The 19,403-nt window shown below is 40.0% G+C and overlaps 1 protein-coding gene across 1 annotated transcript; it reads left to right on the top strand.

The window, feature by feature from the left end:
* The first annotated feature begins 1,177 nt into the window (after positions 1-1,177).
* drd3 (dopamine receptor D3) lies at positions 1,178-18,918 on the top strand. Its single transcript, XM_062441505.1, has 7 exons — positions 1,178-1,480; positions 6,771-6,883; positions 9,398-9,534; positions 11,346-11,539; positions 14,238-14,303; positions 16,614-16,992; positions 18,722-18,918. Exons 1-7 carry the CDS (start codon positions 1,196-1,198, stop codon positions 18,916-18,918), a joined length of 1,371 nt encoding a protein of 456 aa, XP_062297489.1. The 5' UTR covers positions 1,178-1,195.
* Positions 18,919-19,403: the final 485 nt, after the last annotated feature.

Below are 19,403 nucleotides of genomic sequence, written 5' to 3'. Positions count from 1 at the left end.
TGTGTGTGTGTGTGTGTGTGTGTGTGTGTGTGTGTGTATGTGTGGTTGTTAAAGCTCACACATCAAATGTTTTATATCTGCTTCATAGAAACCTGTCACAACTAATTTTATGATAAACTTGCTGCTGCACTCCCAACGGGAGACTTCAAGGTGATTGGTATCAATGGCTATAGTTTTCTTTGTCTTCTTTGGACTCTCTTGTGGACAATAATTTGATACTAGAGCCATCATGGAACTGAGTGGAGTGAAATTATAGACTGAGGAAATCTTTAAAAGCCTCCTGGGTATAAGCCAGGTCTAAAAATGATCCTAGTTCCTCTGTGTCTTCCTCCTTATTTACGTCACAGAGAAGAGAAGGAGCTGGATAAAATGGATCAGTTTGTTTACCATCTAGACAGAGTTGTGAGCATTACCTCAGTACTGTTATCTGGACTCAGGCCAGACAAGGAGGTTTGGCAATAAATGAGAGGAAAGATGGAATGCAAAGAGCAAAGTCCAGAACCAGAGCCAGCCGGACCTCTAAAGGTGGTAGCAGAAACGTACCCCTGCCTGACGAGCTAACCTCAATGACACTGCTCGAAGGCACACTGCCAGCCCCTTGTTGAAGTTACAATCTCTGCTTTATAGTTTCTGTGTTAGTTGTGTTAAAAACCATTTACAGGAGGGGAATACATCTGAAAGGCTGGCTGGAACAATCATAACTGTGCTGTCGATGAAGTTTGCTGTTGAGAACGTGATTTTCTGCTGAGTCTTTATGCGGCTGATTGTTTCTATAGGAACCACAGAGCCATATTATCTTCAGGAGACATCAATATGTATTTTCATTTTTTATTCAGCAGAATAAAATCAGCAACTCTGGTGATAGTGTATACAGCAATCAACAGTGATGTACAGCAGGGAACATTACTGCTGGGACTGTATTTCAACCGTTTAATTTATCAGCCTATCTGACTACTGTTGCTAGGAGGCAGGAGATGTTTCCCAGAAGGCCTTTGACCTTAAATGATGCTGCCACCATCATCTGTTGGCAAATATGCCGCACTTTTATCTGACTAATGAGATGTGAGAATTGTTTGCCTGTGTTTGCATGAGATTCCAAAAGAGAGGAAGTTATGTGACGACGGCTCTAAACTATGCTCCTCTCCTTTCGCAGGTCTGCCAAACATCTCACCTCCCATGTCACCGGGACGTCTCCATGGCGATGTTTAGCAGTGCAGAGCGGCTCTGGAACGAGTCAGACCGCCTTGTATGGTACGAGAAGAATGAGAGCACAGTGGCCACAGAGCAAGACGAGCGTAACTACTACGCTATGCTGTACTCCCTGCTCATCCTGGCCATTGTGTTTGGGAACGTGCTGGTATGTCTGGCTGTGCTGAGGGAGCGCTCCCTTCAGACCACCACCAACTACCTGGTGGTCAGCTTGGCTGTGGCAGACCTGCTGGTGGCCTCATTGGTTATGCCCTGGGCTGTGTACCTGGAGGTGAGGGGGTCATTGTGCATGTATTTACAAAATCTGAACTACTGAAGTGCTGACCTAGAGCAGTAGTTCCCAATCTTTTTTTTATCTGACTTATCTCATGAGCTCAAGTAAGAAATACAGTCATTTATGTTGGTTTTAAAATGAATGTTGAAGGATGAGGCCGCCAATTTTCTATTTTTTCTTATTGTCAACAAATCTCATATGCAGAGCCAAACCAACAATGAATGAAATCCTTCTTACAAGTATTGTGTGTGTAACCAAAGCCTGATATATCTTATTCCTCTGTGCCATAGATCTCCATTGTTGTTCAGAAACCATTAAAAACAAGTCAGTGAGACACAATGTTGCACTTGGTGACATGTTCCTTTGCCAAAAACAGTTTGGGCATGTGTGCTGAAATGTCTCCAAAGATTAGACAGACTCTACAGAGACTGAAAATGTGGTCGCTGTTATTAGTCTTTGGATCCGTTTCAAGACAAACTGCTGTAACCATTGCCGTAACCATGGATTTTAATAGTTTTTGGACAATAACAGAGGCATATGGCACTAAGGAGTAAGATATATCAGGCTAGATACGAACACACACAGTACTTGTAAGTGGGATCATTTCATTGTTGTTTTGGGTCTGCACATGAGAAAATATAGAAAATCAACAGCCTTTCCCTTTAAGTAACACTACATTAAAGTGGATACTGGTACAATCATTTCTCTCCGATAGGCCTAAGTTTATTTGTCAATGTTTAAGTTTGTTTGGTTTGTATTCCCACATGGAGCCATAGAGCAGAAGTAAGCCCCAGTTTGTGCCTTTCATTCTCATACCCAGAAATGTTTGAAAAACCCAGAAAGCTATTGAACAACAATTACCAATTTCTAGAATGTGACCAGGCAAAAATACTGTACTGTATCTGGCCAAATTTCTTTGTTTCCTACTATAAAATCACCAGAGAACATGTTTGTTTAGACTATAGGAGACAGCAGAGTTGAAACTTGGTAAGCAGGTCAAATGCCTTTTTTTATTGTGCAGTGGCACCAGAGACGATGCTTACCACTGTGGTGCGAATGTAAGCTTAAACTGAGGCGAGATAGAAGTTGGACCCTTCAACTGTTTTGTTACATCAACTGTCATCTGTTACGTTTAATTAATTAATTTCAATGTTTTACTTTTAGGCAATTATTTAATAGATATCCTTTACTTTTAGTGAAATACTATGACTTGATAACTAGTTTTCTTGCACTCCCTTTGGCAAAACATTGCTGTGAGGTTCAAACTCTGTCTCAGTTTGGTGGGAGATGTGTAATGTGCAGTTAGTATATTGCAGTAGGTAGCTTATTAATTATTGTACAAACATTTATTCAAGTTGAGCTACACCGCAATGTTCCCACATACTCCCTGGCAACTGCAGTACCCCCCAGGGGAAAGAACCCCTTTTTAGGAATTATTGATCAAGAGTACTGAAAGACAAGAAATGGAGAGGATGCATTTGTGCTGCAGGGGATGTGAAATACAGATACTTGGCGGTCAATGAGGGGCTGACACTTGAGAGGAGAGAAAAAGAAGAAAGGACAGAAAGTTGAGGAAAGCGTGTGGGAGACAAAGTGGACTTCTGCAACAACAAGGGGAAAAAGTAGCTGGAGTCAGAGAGAAAAAGGACGAGGGTCATTTGGAGCTTATTACGTGGTGACATCTGTGTGGGTGATAGGAAGAAAGTAATGATGATGAAATGTGGTTTAGATAGTGCTTCACTCTTCATGTAGATTATACATAATTGCAGAAGGACATACTGAATATTAACAAATAATGACTTCATCTACTTTGGGGAAATTGGCTGAGATTCAAATTACAAAGAAGCGGCTGCAAACCTGCGAAACATAATTTTTGTCAAACATTTGAGGAAAATAGCTTTGTATGATTGCTGTTCATTTTTACTTGCACTTCCCAAATTAATCACCAGTGAAACGAAATTGTATCTGCTAATTGTTAGTTTCCTCAGCCTCCCTCCTCGTGTCACTGGCTGTTAAGTAACTTCATTAACTGTACTGGTGCAAATGACCATCATGCATCCAAATTTCATCAAAGAAGGAAAATGCACCACAGAATTGTCCTGTTTGTATAAGCACAGACACACAGACTGTGTGTGTGTGTGTGTGTGTGTGTGTGTGTGTGTGTGTGTGTGTGTGTGTGTGTGTGTGTGTGTGTGTGTGTGTGTGTGTGTGTGTGTGTGTGTGTGTGTGTGTGTGTGTGTGTGATTTCTCACTGTGCTGATTTAGCAGCAGGTCAAGCAGCAAAAAAAAAGAAACACACTCAGTGAGCAGAAGCTGACAAGTGAGAGATGATTATATCCAGTGAAAGGTAAATTAAGGTAGCAAGGAACCTCAGCAGGATTCAGTCAAGCGTTTAACTTCCTTGTAAGCAGTCATGCTGACCTACACTTTTCACTGCAGAGTTTAACCCTTCATTTAAGATTCAAGGGAGAGACTTACAACCGCACAATTATTAAACGATTGTAAGTACCACATACATTCACTTGAAAAAAAAAAACATATTAGTTCAGAGTCGGGGGCGAAAGACTTTCAGCTCCCAAGACTGGCAATGCAAGCACCATCACCCCGCAAGCTCTAATCTGAAGGACGGGGGATTAGTTTATTGTGGCCAGAGGGTTGCTGGTTTGCTTCTGAAGGAGCATCTTGGCAGAGAAACTGACTATCATTCTCCTCTCTCAGCCTCTCTCAGCAGGTAGTATTCATGTGCCCTTGAGCAAGCCACCTTATTCCTGAGATGGAACAGTTGATTTATGAGTTGTACTTAAAGTGAAGGACGTGGTCAAATTGGAAGCAATGACTGAATATTTACTCGCCACAATTCATCCTAAATGATGTCGCTCAGCCTCAGCAAATGCACATTCTGACTGTGGAAATAGCTCCATTTATAGTGAAGAGGTTAATGCCCTCCTTCACATTAACATTTTATCAGCAGTGTTTTATTTTAGAGAATACAGTGAAATCTGACAGAAAACATTAGATTTAACTATACAAATGTATGAATGCGCACACTGCTGCTTTATCCCAGTCCTTAAACTCTTGATTTTACAGGCCAAAGTCTCAAATCTTTGTCATTTTACACAAACATAAGGCCACAATTATTAAGACATGCTCTACATTGTACATTTATAAATTGTAAATTTCAACCCAGAACAATTATTCACAATTCCCCCTCTTCCTTAATTGATCCTCTGTCTCATGCCACTGTGTCCTGACAGTTGCCGCTCCTGGTTTCACAAAGACATTTAACACACTTCACTGCTGTGAGAGCAGTGATCACGTACAGTCAAAGTCAATATGAGGTGTCTGCAGAGCCCCACTGAGTCACCATCATACACTGTGTACACAATGTTCAATATGTAACCACATATGTGCCTTAGTGTATTTTGTGTGTGGGGGCTGACTGAGAACAAAAGAGTGCTGTATGCAAACTACATGTATTATGCATGTATTTCTATGCTTAAGAGGACCAAACACCCTGAAAATGAAAAAGATGAACATTAAAGAGTTTTCACCTCTTAACTTTGCAACTTTTGGCTTCAGAATTGGGGTTTGATGTGAGATTAAAGGGGCTTTGCAGGCATTTAGTATTGAGCTTCCATAAAGTGAAGGATTTGTTGGATGCAAATCAACACAGCAGAGGCAGATATATCCTGCTCGTCCTACACTGTGTCCCATTTCCATACTACATTAATTGTATATAGTATGTAGTACTATGATAATTGTCATATAGTATACTGTTTTTGTTATTAGTATACAAAAAATCAATGTATTTACCATTTTTTTGTTTTCTAAGATGTTTCTGTAGCTGTCACCACCTGCAATTTCATTTCATTTTTTGTGTGAGTGTGAGTGCCTCCTCTATTCCCTTTGTGCAACGCGTTGTCAATCAATAGTGTGCATCAACAGCACCCTTGAAAATCAAGCATTTTCTTAGTGTGCACAGTGATTTTTTTTTTCAATAATTTATGTTAGTTTTCCCATGTGAACACGCCACATACTCAAAACCTGCGTGGAAACAGTATGAAGTATGGGATTGGGACACAGTGCTAGGATTGGTCCAGCTATAAAAATCCTGGCTCCTACAATTCCCAAACTCATACCCGCAGCTGGTAACACAAACTTTCCATTAAAAAAAAAAAAAAAAAAAAAAAAAGTGTCACCTGCAGGTTCAAGCCAACATAACCCTGATAACATCACTATGACATCATCAGGTGCTGTTTTCTCCCCGGACAAAGCTTCTTCAGAACCACAGAGGCCAATATTCAACATTTTTTCACGAGCTGAGTAATATACACGACTGATTCTTGTGCCTAAAATTGCTGGAATGCCCCTTTAAAAATGAAATATTACTGTATTATAGCAAGGGTCGAGGTTGGGTTTATATTAAGATATGGTATGTTGTGGGGTGTTACAATCAGAGAGAAAAGTTCAGACATAAACATAAGCAGCAGATGTTTCCACATTAATATGTATAAGAAGAAAAGGATTGTTTATTATTTGCTTCGGTGTACGTGTGATATCTCTGGTCCATGCAAGAGAAACTGCTGTCTATTTACATCTTTGTACAGTACCATTGTACCATTTTCCCATGTGTGCCTGCCGCCTCTCCATGTGAGTAGGCGTTATTCCCATCTCAGATTTTAGAGATTCAGCAGGCAATGGATTTCGGATCCCATTTATCTCTGTCAAACAGTTATTACCAGGCATTATGGAGTGAAAACCTGTTGGTCTGAGCAAGACTCTGCTGGGGGATGTGGCGTAGAAATGAGGAGGTGTTTGGATTGTTGTTGCTTTAGCCGGGGGTTAGTGTCCTTTCTGAGAAATGGAGGACTCCTTAAGGATAATTAGACCCTATCTTTAACACGTTCCCTCCTCCAACTTTTATAGTTGTTGACAACATTATGTGTGTCATCAATCATAGCAAATCATCACAGAGCATTCATAATTTACCATTTCTCAACAGCTTGTGTTATCTGAGGACAAGTGCTGTATGCTGACATAAACATATTTGCTAATTCATGCATTAATAACCATATTAACATAAATGCTTAAATTTAATATAGCGGGGCAGTAAAGGTGTCAGTCTAAGCCTATATTTCTTTATGCGTCCATGTTATCGGCACATTATTCCCTCTTCCATTGCTTTTCTGTGTTCATGTGTGCGCTCAATAAAATACTTCACACTTCATGGTGAAAAAGGAGGTAGAGAAAGGTGTGTGTTGTTAATCTGCCTCTCTGTCCTGTGCAGGTGGTTGGCGGCGCCTGGCTTTTCAGCCGGCTTTACTGTAACATCTTTGTCACGCTGGATGTGATGATGTGCACCGCCAGTATCCTCAACCTGTGTGCTATCAGCATTGACAGGTGAGTGTTCATCGTGTGTGTGTGTGTGTGTGTGTGTGTGTGTGTGTGTGTGTGTGTGTGTGTGTGTGTGTGTGTGTGTGTGTGTGTGTGTGTGTGTGTGTGTGTGTGTGTGTGTGTGTGTGTGTGTGTGTGTGTGTGTGTGTGTGTGTGTGTGTGTGTGTTTACCACACTGCTGCAGTTATTGTGTATGACTACATATGTTGCCATGACATCTCCAGTATAAATGTCAACCATGCAAGGTTTCGTTTCTTCACGTCACCTCATAGATATTTCAATCCTTCCTAGAGGAAGACAGTATTTTCCCATCTTGCTCATATTCTTATGATAGATGTCAGTCTTTGTGTATACTTGTATCAGTGTGCGAAAGAATGAAAGACTGTTTGGAGGAGACAGAAATGAGAAGATGTTACGTACAGTGTGCGGTTAAGGTTTGGTATTTTAGGCTCAGACTCAAATGTTTACTGGTAATTGCTGTGCATTTGTTTGCATTCATTTAAGAGGAACTGTATCGTGCAGCAGTGCATCTCTTTGAACCTTTATTATAGATATACATCTTGTGTTCCATAATTTATTTGCTTTAGTTTTCTTGTATTGTGTCAGTGTTCATATTTAATAGGTCTCTGGGGTCTTTAAACTTACAACCCGCCGGCATCAAGACTTCAACTACACAGAAAACATGAAGTACTTCATAAACAATGGAGGGTTAGGGTTAGGGGGATTTAGTCGTACATAAACGTATGGAGAAGGGAATATGTGTCTTCCTTAAGACTTTTCGATGGGTGCTTTCATAAAAAAGTAGTGTTGTCATGAAAAAAGCTGGATTAACAACCAGGCGAAGCGTGAAACTGCTGTTTTTTAATCATTTGATTAATTGCAAATTTGTGAAGTAATCTGCACTAATTATCCACTAAGGAGGGTCCTGCATTATTACCTAATAATGTGCCAGACCATGGTCATTTCAGTATTTATATGTGACTCACATGGTGCATATTCCTAAATAAAAGTGTGATTAATTAAATTATCACAAAGTAATTAAAACACTGAAAACCTGCAGCCAGGTCTGAGTCACTCATAGTAACCAGAAGGTGACATACACAAAGCAGAGAGGATGGTAGAACACCAAAATAGTTTGATAAGGCCATCGTAATGTATAAGAAAAGGTTCCAACCCCTGATGTTGTTTTACCTCATTTCACCGCAACAGAATGAAAATTCAGCAAATCTTGGCTTCCAAGCTTCTATAGGAGGTGCTTTCTAAAATACATTGGGTTACAACTTCTTTCTTTGACCCTAAAGCAACAATATATACCTGACTTGTATGTGGTCACCAGCCTGCTGGCATTTATCCTGCAGTGTTTTTGTATACAATACTTAATTTGCTTTTCAGGATTCAGGCTCCCTTTAGTTCTCATGATTGATTATCGTTCAAGACAACAGCACAGTGAGAGTATCATATGCTTTGTGAGGTGCTAAATTAAAGTAAATCAAAGGGGCATTGATAGTGTACAACACACTTGTATTACCTGTAAAACAGTAGTGGTTATTTACAAGCAGACAACAATTGTTTCTGTGAAAGCAGGGGAGATTTGTCACTTGTTAAAAGGATCATGTGGCACAAATACTCCTCAGAATGGAAGTTCTTGCATCAAACTTCAAGCTGAAGGTCATATTTTGAGTGGTGACTCAGAGCTGAAGAGCTTTTTTTTCATCCTCAACTAAAAATCTTACTCAAAGTAGCACTTGATCAATAAACCATGTACAGTATTTTATACCAGCCTACTTTTTATTCAGCCTGACAGCAGCGTAGCAGAAGGGTAAAGACCGAGTAAAGCGGCGAGGGGAAAGTATTTTTAGTGAATGTCTGTGTGTGTTTTGCTCCGGGTTCACCCTGCATTTTGCCCAGAGAAGAAACGGAGTAATTAGTCTGATGAGGATAAACAACCATGGCAGTTTTCTGGCTCTAAACAACATAACATCACATCCATTTTGGGTTGGGGTCCAGCATAATTGCTGCTTCCACTGAGCCATTGCTGAACCTAGTTTTCCCGGGCTCATTATTCACTCTTGGCGTATAGTATGCTGATTAACTCTTAAAGCTCCACTAGGTTTATTGCTGAATACCCAAACTGTTTCTAAATAGAAGTGAGTAGTTTGCTGCTCCATTGTTGGTCTTTATACTATTCATTTTTTCTCAGCAGTGCAGTGCATTTCTTGGCATGTCTACAGCTCTCTCTATTCAGGGATGCTCGTTCTCCTAATTCATTTTTACTGTTCTATATCAGCACTTTTCTCTTTTGACCTCTCTGCCACCTTTATCCTGTACACACTGTTTTAAAACTGTGCAGACTCTTATCTCTGTGTGTGTGTGTGTGTGTGTGTGTGTGTGTGTGTGTGTGTATGTGTGTATGTGTGTATGTGTGTATGTGTGTGTGTGTGTGTGTGTGTGTGTGTGTGTGTGTGTGTGTGTGTGTGTGTGTGTGTGTGTGTGTGTGTGTGTGTGTGTGTGTGTCTGCAGGTACACAGCAGTGGTGATGCCCGTCTTGTACAACACCACCCATCGCTCTAAGGAGAGAGTTTTTGTAATGATTGCCACTGTGTGGGTCCTGGCCTTTGCTGTCTCCTGTCCCCTGTTGTTTGGCTTCAACACAACAGGTCAGGTCAACAACATTTTGACTTCATCTTCCTGTCTGTTTGCATCTGATTGAAGTTATGCAGGATCCCAAACAGAATACAAAGCAAGAAGACACTGTGTTATTGTTGAATTCAGGGTCAAAATTCAGTCCACTTGCTATTTGAGGTCAGTTGGAGAACATGAAATGCAAACTAAAATGTCACTTAAAGGTGCACTTCAACAATTGAGTATGCCAGATTCATTTTTCTAGTCATCTGGAGTACTCAGCCCATGAAAATCATGTTTAATGTATTTTTAGGGCTCGGCCTTGAGCTTATGTCAAGCCAGAGAAAATAACCACTTATCACACCAACATTGGGGTTACCGCACCTTGACCAGGGGTCTGTGTTATAAACTGGGCATGTTGAGTTTGAAAGATGTGGGCATTTACCAGGCAGGGAAATTACTGATTCATGGCCATGTTTTTTTAAATGGCCATGAATCAGCGTAACCCCATATAATCCAAGATCGCTCCCAATTTGAAACAGCTCCTTTCAACCACTCTGTGAACAGTGTGTAAATGCAGATTGATTTATTAAAGACACTAAGTTTGACCCCCATTGGGAACTAAAAGTAAACTTAAAGTTATCCTGTATATTGTGAGTCCCTTGAATATGATATAATTGTAATTGTGAAAGAAAAATCTGTACACGCATACAGTTTTAACATGTTATAGTATATCTCAGTTCAGTGCTTTGCAGGAACTTTTGGTGTTTAGGAGGAGTTTATGTTTTCACTTCCATTAAATTGGCCTTGACAACATTAACTTGCGGCAATCCTTTTAAGGAAAGTAAGCCCATCTAAATGTTATCATTTGGGGAAAATGTTTTCTAATATCACTCTGCATTATGGTTAAAGGATGGCTAAATGAGGCTTCTGTATCATCTTCTCATCTTTTTGATAGGGTTGTTTATTATTTATAGCCTACATCACTGAAAATGTCTGCATTTAGCCAGTTAATCAACCACACAACCATAAAATGATCAGAGAAACTTTGAGAGACATCACCAGTAGCTATTTTGATTTCAACAGCCATCAGCACAGATGCATGACTGCACGCACACAATTACGAGCATTAGTCAGAGACAATGTAAAGCTACTCACAGAGATACAATCATTCGGTTGAGTCTATTTACAATCAATGCATAACAATGGCTGCTGATTGCCGGAACCCCACTGTGTTGTCAATACACAGTCATGCATCACTATTTGGAGGACAGACCAGCGGGTTCACATCAGGTCCAGAATGCTTAATGGTGCTTTAAAAGAAAGAAAGTGGCAAAAGAGCAGCTTAACAAGACAAATATTGTACAAGTGCTGCAAATAATAGCTAAATGGAATCTAGAAACTGATGGTGGTGAGGAGAGATGCTGTAAATAGATGTTATCTGTCTGTCCTCGTTTCCATCTCTGTGTTATTGATCCAGAGGAGCATCCAGGGAGCCGCAAATCACTTCACATCGTTCATGCCACTGACATGTAATATGAATTTCACAGATGCGGTCAGTGCCTTTGTCTACCTGATACATATTTAACTTTTGAGTTTTGATTGAAAAATTGGTCCAAACACTGTTATTATGATGTCAAATGGTCTCTTATCCTGAATTTATAGTGCAATTATTGTCAAATCAATCACACCGCCACTCATACTCTTCCATGTGAGTGTCACTTTCAAGATCATACATCTGAATCATGGGTTGGTGGTAAATTACACCCACTGTCTCTTTTATTATTCTTTGATTTTTAGGCTGTTTTGCATAATGATGCCCGCATAATGATTGCTTTCAATGCAGATGACCCCCTGGTGTGCTCCATCTCCAACCCTGACTTTGTGATCTACTCCTCGGTGGTGTCCTTCTACCTGCCGTTTATAGTCACCCTGTTGGTCTACATCCGCATCTACGTCTTCCTCAGGATGAGGCGGAAAAGGATCACCTTCGGTCAGGCCAGTGGAAAAGTCCAGCCGGGCCCGACTCCACCGTCTGTGGTGAGACAGTTATCTTGTTTCCATGTCTTTCTTTTTTTTTGTTAATTTTTTCACTTTCACTTTCTAATAAGGGACTGTTTGAAAAGGATTTATAAATTGTAAACTTATGGCTTCATTAATAGTTAATAAATAAGAGGACATAACATGCAAATTTACATTTTTAAATGTGTTTGCATAATTTACAGTTCAAAAACAGTCCTTAACACAGCCCCTCAGTTCAGCCTCTGTCTCAAACAGGTTGTTGTAGTTCACTTCTATCTCTTTATGGGGCCCCTCCCGATGAGCCCACTCTGTTCTGAATGGTCAGCTCCTGAAATTTGCCCCTATGCAGACGTCTTGTGACCCTGGAGGCTACATAAACAAACAATAGTACTAGGATTTCACATATTTTTCTCGATCTCTACACAAAGTAGTAATGCAACCCATGTTCATATCAGTGTGGAAAATGTATACAACCCGTAAAACAAACGATACAGAATGAATAGCTGTTTTTGAGCATTTGCAAACAATCTGATGTCAGGTCGATGGGGAACTAGAGGCAACTTTGCAAACTGAGTTTTCAGACAAGGCTGAAGCCCTGACTTTTGACTTAAAGGAAGGTTCTTTTTTTTCCTTCCTTTTTTTAATTTTTTTTTTTAATATACGTTCATCTAAAGTTTTGAAACTTCTACTATGTTTAACACAGACATCTGACATTACAACAGTATATAAATGACAGAATATCATAAAAAGCATGATATGTCTGCTTTAAAACACTAAACATTTGAACTGCAGTGGACTGTTTTAATTTTGACCTTCTGTAAAAGAGCTACAGGGCATCTGCAGGGCAACATTCAGTAATAAATAATAAATAACCAAGCCACATTTGGACTGCAGAAAAAAGTTTATCAATTATTTAATGAGCCTGACCCTTTTTTAATGGTTTAGTAACATTTGTGACTGCTAACTTCATTTATTATCATTTATTTATGATTTACTAATATGTATACCTGTTGACTGGATCGTTTATGTTTAGTCTTGATAGTGTATTCCAAAGTTGAGAAACTCTTGATCTTAATTAATTACTTAATATTGACTCCACAGTCAGAAAGGTTTTTCACTACATGGCAACCCAAAAATTGTTGTTTAACGAGTTATTTTTCGATCCATAAAGCATTAGGAAAATGGCATCATCCAAATATTATAAAACCCTCTACATCTGATTGTATAAGGTCAAAAAATAATTGTGGTTGAGTTCAGAATAATGCTGCTAATTTTAGCTCCTGATAAATCAAGGCTTTGTAGGTTTTCTTCTCGACAGCACATGCATTATGCACATTCATAATGACTTGCTAATTACAATTCACCTTTATATCGGACCTTTCCAGTTGGATGCACTCACAGTGTGCACACACCTCACTAACAGGTTTTTCTTTGCAGATATGTTTCAAACCTCCACCGAAGCCTTACAGCTAGGCTAAATTACACTATAAAATGGGATGTGTAATCACAGTGATAGACAGCAGCACTGGTGTAAAAGAAATATCACCGAAAAGCTGTCAAATACATGAATTTCTTTAAGTCATTTGAGGCAAAAGTTTCAGAGGAGATGTCAGTTAAAGAAGAGAAAAGCACTGTAAGTGCTCCTATAAACAAAGGCTGAGGGTATTTTTGTAGATGAACACATGTCAAAGATGAAATGTAAATGTAGCAGCACTATCATTTTTTAGGGAAATAAGGAAGGAAGGAAAAAACAAAAACAATGAATACATTTTTAAACTAATAAGTTATAGTCCTTTAAAAAACGATTAAAAAAAAAATCTATCAAAGATTTTGTGACACTGTTTTTTAAATGGTAGATATCTCATTACAATGCATATCTGATTTTTGTTCTCAATCAGCTGTCAGTTCTTTGATCTCATCCATCACTCTATTATTTGTCCCAGTTTCATCTATCACACCAATGATGGCTTTATCTTAATATCCACAGGCAAGGAGACATCAGGTCATGCTGTGTATGCATCTGTATCTACCCTATTTCTAAAATATGGTGTATAAAAAGACACAATTAGATCATTTTATCCAGGAACTTGACCAGGCTTGGTGCATCCAGGAGCTTCCTGTATAATATTGTTGGATTCATCCCACTCTATTTTTTCCCTTCATTGCACACATATTCACAGTCAAATCATCTACTTTAACAGCAGGTTACAGATAATTGGTTGCGATTGAGCCTCAGTTTGGGATCTCATCCATAAGTGGAGACACCTGTTGTAAGATCCAAGCCCTGGAGGAGTTCATGCTGAGAGAGTTATAATGAGCAAGTGCTTTGAAATAGCATGATAGGGCTGACTGTCAAATGAAGGAACATTTGATACGAAGACAGAAGCTTTGTTTTGTTTTGTTTTTTCTTTGTTTCAAAGGTGACTATCTTAATTTCTGTGGTGAGATTAATTGAGACACACATTGTGTTTGGATCAGGACAGAAAGTGAGTGAAGACATAACGCACATGCATCCTTATTCTCTTTGTTGATTTTGTCTGTGTTGGGGAGATTTGTTTTAATTTTAATGAAAACCTTCTCTGAGGTGAAGAGAGATGAATGAAGGACGTGTGTCCAAGTGAATGGCACACAGATCCTGTACCTATAGACTGATGGTGTACAGGTGTGGGGATAAGTGGAGCATTTTTCTATCTTGAACTTCCCTCTGATCTCCTAGGAGACCTGTCTACAAGAAGAGACTCCCAAGGCGAAACAAGACCTGTCACCTATAAGGATTAAAGTGGTAGGTGTTATTTTAAACTACAGATCCAACGCTACAGTGAGATTCTTGAATTGATTTTTTTTTTTCATTGCTCTAGTTTTGCTGAATACCGCGCAGCCTAACGCCTGACTAACTCTCATATTGACTGTATTGGCATACTGCGACATGGTGGCATTCAAGGCGGTTCTGTTTTTAGCTTTTCATGTGGGTCTGTCTGTGTGTATGTTCATGCACACTTGAGTTTTTCGTGCCGCTGTGTGATCACAGCGCAGGAGTCTGAGAAAGAGCCCCAAATCATGATTCTGAATCTTGGCTTGTTGCCCTGCATCGCCTGTTCACTGGTCAGCTGAGCAAAGTCTGTGGCTGATGCACTGCAGCACCTGCATAATCTACAGACTGTTCATAGGACGAGGGAATAACAATCTGTCATTTTTTACCCTGAGAAAAATTTGTGAACATGTGAGTAAGAGGAGATTAAAATAAATGTCTATGACCAGACTAGAAATAAACATTGCACAATACTTACAATTAGTTAATGACTCTTCTTATGACCACAGAGGGAAAAGACTCTTTGGACCTATAGAAAGTATTTGCTGGAACAAGAGATCAATAGACAGGCCAGAAAAATGAAATAATGCATTTACAGGTAATGTAGAACTTCTGTAGTCATATTTGATGAATACTAACTGTGCTCCTGGGATTTTAAAACAGGGAGGGGAGGAGGAGAAAGAGCTTTTTGCTGCATTCAGTCTGTCTGAACAGCACTTTTTAGATGTACAGGCCATAACTTCCTGAGTGGTGTCCTCCCCTTTTAGGCTCTTTAATGGAGTGCATAATATTTTCCACATAAGCTTAAAGCTGCATTCACACAAAATCTGGCAATGCGGTAACTTCCTCCAGGGTTGTGCGGAGGTGTGGCTGTGTTTATTTGTGCTTTAGGACATAACAGCCATGAAACTATCAGAAAATAACACTTTATTTCTGTCATTCAAGGCCTTTGTTCTCACTAGTGCAGCTCGCTCTCTTAATTCACTCTGTAACTCGCTTGACCAATGCCACTCTCTCTCTCTCTCTCTCTCTCACTCTCTCTCACAGCTCACCTGTGCTCTCTCTCTTTTTCTCTGCCAGGAAGCTGAAAGTAAAGCCTAACTTTACTTTTAACCTTGGCAAATGAAGAGAAATGTTCTCCCCTCAATAGCGTTGATCAGTCTGATCACCAGCTTATGTGACTGGCCACCACTGCATGTCATCGGGGTGCATTTCTAAAATAAGCTGATTCTGATTCAACTTCTTCCTGCAGGGCTGTTGTGGTATTTTGTGGCACCCCCTGCAGTCCCCACTCATGCAGCCTAAACGCACAACCCCCATTCAAATGACTGGGAGGACTGGCATTTTCCCACAATCTCTAATTTGGTGTGAATGCATCCTAAAACAGAATAGAAATGGAATCTTTCACCAGATATTACACATTTAAGAGACATTTAAGAGAATAAATTAAAATAAAGTCAAAATTCAAACATTAAAGCTGCATTAATTGATTTGTTTTTGCCACTTGGGGGCAGCAGAATGAGCTTTGACATTTTATCACTTTATAAAGTTGTGGCAAACAGTTATCTATTTGCATATCTAACAGACATGAAGCAATATTATCATTAATTTGCCACCCTAAATGCTCCATTATGTCTACCATCTGCTGTTTGATTCTGGGCATGTAACACAGTGGGGGTTGGAGGGGAGCGGGTCTGCTTAAAACAGCTGCCTGCTGCAGCCAAAACTGTGCTATAAAAGAGATGTGAGAGTAAATGAAAACAATGTCCATGCAGGTGAAAAAAAACTGCAAATGCTTGATAATTATCTTTGGATTTGTTGCTATTAAGTCATTTGATTCTTTGTTTACATTAAAAAACTGATAAATGCAGCTTTCATGTTTAAATGTCTAATTTGGTTACAGTACAGCCAGTGCATTAAATGTATGCTGATTGTAAGTGGAGCTGCAATAATTAGTCAATTAGTTAATAAATTGACAGAACATTAATTGACAGCCATTTTGAAGACAGAATAATCGCTTTAGTGATTTTTTTAAGCAAAATTCCTTAACATATGCTGATTCAAGCTTCTCAAATGTGAGGATTTAATGTGATTGAATTAAATATTCTTTGTGTTTGGTCTGCTGGTCAGACAGAACAAGATATTTGAAGACAACTTTTGCCATCACAACACCTTCTGACATTTCTAGATAAAGTGATTAACTGATTAATAGTTGCAGTACTAATTGTAAGGCATCTCTTTGACTGTTTAAGTTGTAGATGATCGTGTGTTATTTCCTGACAGCAGAGTGCAGAGCCCTCAACTGCCTCCAAACCCAACCTGCTGACAGGATGTCTGTGGCGCAAACACCCAAAGACGGGACCTGAGGAGAACTCTGTGCTGCCCCCAGTGGACATGCAGAACTACTGCAGCATCAGCCACGCCTCCTGCGGCCGCACCGAGATGGATCTGGAGCAGGATCGGGGGGAAGGGGAGGAGGCGGAGGAGAACAACCAGAACGAGCAGCCCCCAGTCAGGATGAGCTGTGAGGTGAAAGATCTGTCCAATGGACGAACGCACACGTCCCTGCGGCCGTTGCCTCACTCGCATATAAGCAATCCACGATTCAGGAGCATGCACGCCCGGGAGAAAAAGGCCACTCAGATGCTGGCCATTGTGCTTGGTGAGTGGAGACCATCTTAAGTGGGATTAGATGAGGAAATGGAAATGAAAAAGGTCATGGTAGCACTTAATGCAAGCAATTTTATAGATGCTTCCACTCCTGCAATATTTTATGTTAGACTTTTCTGCCACATCCATATCCATAGACTATCCGTTCACCTGCACTGCACTCTCGTCTGGGTGTGATGGCAACAGCACATTTATTCACTCGGCATGCATTTGCTGCATATTTTTGCAGAGCCACAATAAATCAAGATGAAATGTCAAACAGTCTGGCTGGCTTCGGAGTTCACAGTGTGTGTCCAGACAAATGCTGTGGCTCCTGACACAGCTTCCACACACTCCAATTATAAGCCAGGTTGCTTATGAGCCTGGTCCAGTTAGCTATGGCAGAGTATAGATCTCACTGACTAAAATGGAATCAGAGGTGTCTGATTACATTAAACTGGTGTCAGCGATAACAGTGGTGCACACACAGTGAATAATCTCAGTCCAGCCCACTGCCCATCTGCTTGTCAGCCACGTGACCTCTGCTTTCCTGTGACGTTGTGAGCCTAATTAGAGTCTTTATTTAAGTGTAAAATAAAATATTATGCTGTTGGTTGTTTCTGGATATTTCAAGTGAGCTGAAAACTATACTATACTATATAAATACCACATGTGATACAGGTTAATTGGCCCTGCGGTGCCCCACTCCTGTTTCTATTAACACCTGTCAAGCTTTCATTCTTGCACCATATATGCAGTTTAAATGATATGTGTGGAAGATTTACTGCTTAAATTTCAAAAACTTTTTTTACACAAAACTGTGACTGTCAACAGCTAATGTGGTCAGGTGAGATGACAGCTGACACTTGCAGATTTTGTCAGTTGCTGTTATATAGTGTTAGCTAATTAGGTAACTGTGTTTATCGAAATAAAAATGATATCATGGAGTAGAGGCTTGTCACTCTATCTTTCCTCAGTTTCTTTTTAGAGTGGCTCATAACAGCACAGTTCAGTAGAATTGTGTGTAAAAATTGAACTGAATTTCGCTGGAAAGTAAAGTTTAGTTTAATAGATTATCACCTTTATTTTAATGGAATTAAATGACTATATTGTCAACATATTGCCGTTTTTATGGGATCTCTTGGACAAATTTCTTGGCAAAGGCGTACAAACATTGAGATCCTTTTATATACATTACAGTGTTGTATGCAGATTTACAAATGAGGTGCCACCTGGCTTTGTTTATGGCATTATAGCTCCCAGCTACAGTGTCAGTCCTGAATTAATGAAGCTAGCTAATGACTTCATTAATTATTAGCTATCTCTTGGCTTACATAAGTTTAGGCTGCTGACATGCATTATAGTGGACAAACACACGTTTTTGTTTTGGGAAAGACAAAAAAAGACACCACCCTCCAAACTCTTACACAGTATTTCTCTTTCAGGGGAGGGTTTTAGCAAATGTGAATTTTGATCATGATTAACGTCAAGTCTCTCTTCTTTTCTCTCTTTTTCCCCTTTTTTACCCCTCTTCTTTACACTTTTCAAATTTTCCCACCGTCTCATCTACACTTCAAACACATAATCCCTACGTTTCACATTAATGTCTTCTCCATCCATTCAACATTTTTGTCAACCTACTCTCTTTTTTTTTACTTTGTTCAATCCTCTATCCTACTTATACCCTCAATTTCCTATCGCCCTCTCTCTCTTTCTACCTCTCTGCTCTCTGGCTGCTCCAGGGGTGTTTCTCATCTGTTGGCTGCCTTTCTTTGTGACTCACATTCTGAACACCCACTGCAGGACATGCTACGTGCCTCCGGGGCTTTACAGTGCTTTCACCTGGCTCGGGTATGTCAACAGTGCCCTCAATCCTATTATCTACACCACCTTCAACATCGAGTTCAGACGGGCCTTCATCAAGATCCTCAGCTGCTGAGGAAATTAAAATGGAAATGAGGCACTCGTGCTACAACTCAGACGTGGTGCATTTAGTAAACAGTGACCACAGTTGTACACTGGTCATGGTCAAGACAAGGAAATCTGCTTTGCGCTGCATCCAGTTATACAACAGCAGCAAGGTGAAGCATGAAGATGAGCCAGTGCTGTGGTGTGCAATAAATGCAACAACAGAGGATTCTTACTCCAATAAGGAGTCAAACTCGACAGGGCTGGAACACCGCTTGAACAGTATTACTCCAAAAATAAGACTTACATTATCACATGCATATAGTCTTAGCACAAGGTGTGGACTTCTTTGTGCTTATGTATTGTACATTATGTGCTTAGCGGCACAGTTCCTCAGATCAGGAGTCCGGATGAATGTCAGGATGGAACCTGATAAATTGATCACTGAGCTGTGGGCCACCTTGTCCTGAGGCTTGCTGCTACCTCACTGTGTGGATTAACTGATGTTACTCACTC

Source organism: Scomber scombrus, chromosome 20 (assembly GCF_963691925.1).
Source record: "Scomber scombrus chromosome 20, fScoSco1.1, whole genome shotgun sequence".
Lineage (NCBI taxonomy): Eukaryota > Metazoa > Chordata > Actinopteri > Scombriformes > Scombridae > Scomber > Scomber scombrus.
The sequence above is the reverse complement of the archived record's forward strand: the minus strand, read 5'-3'. Positions and strand labels throughout refer to the sequence as shown.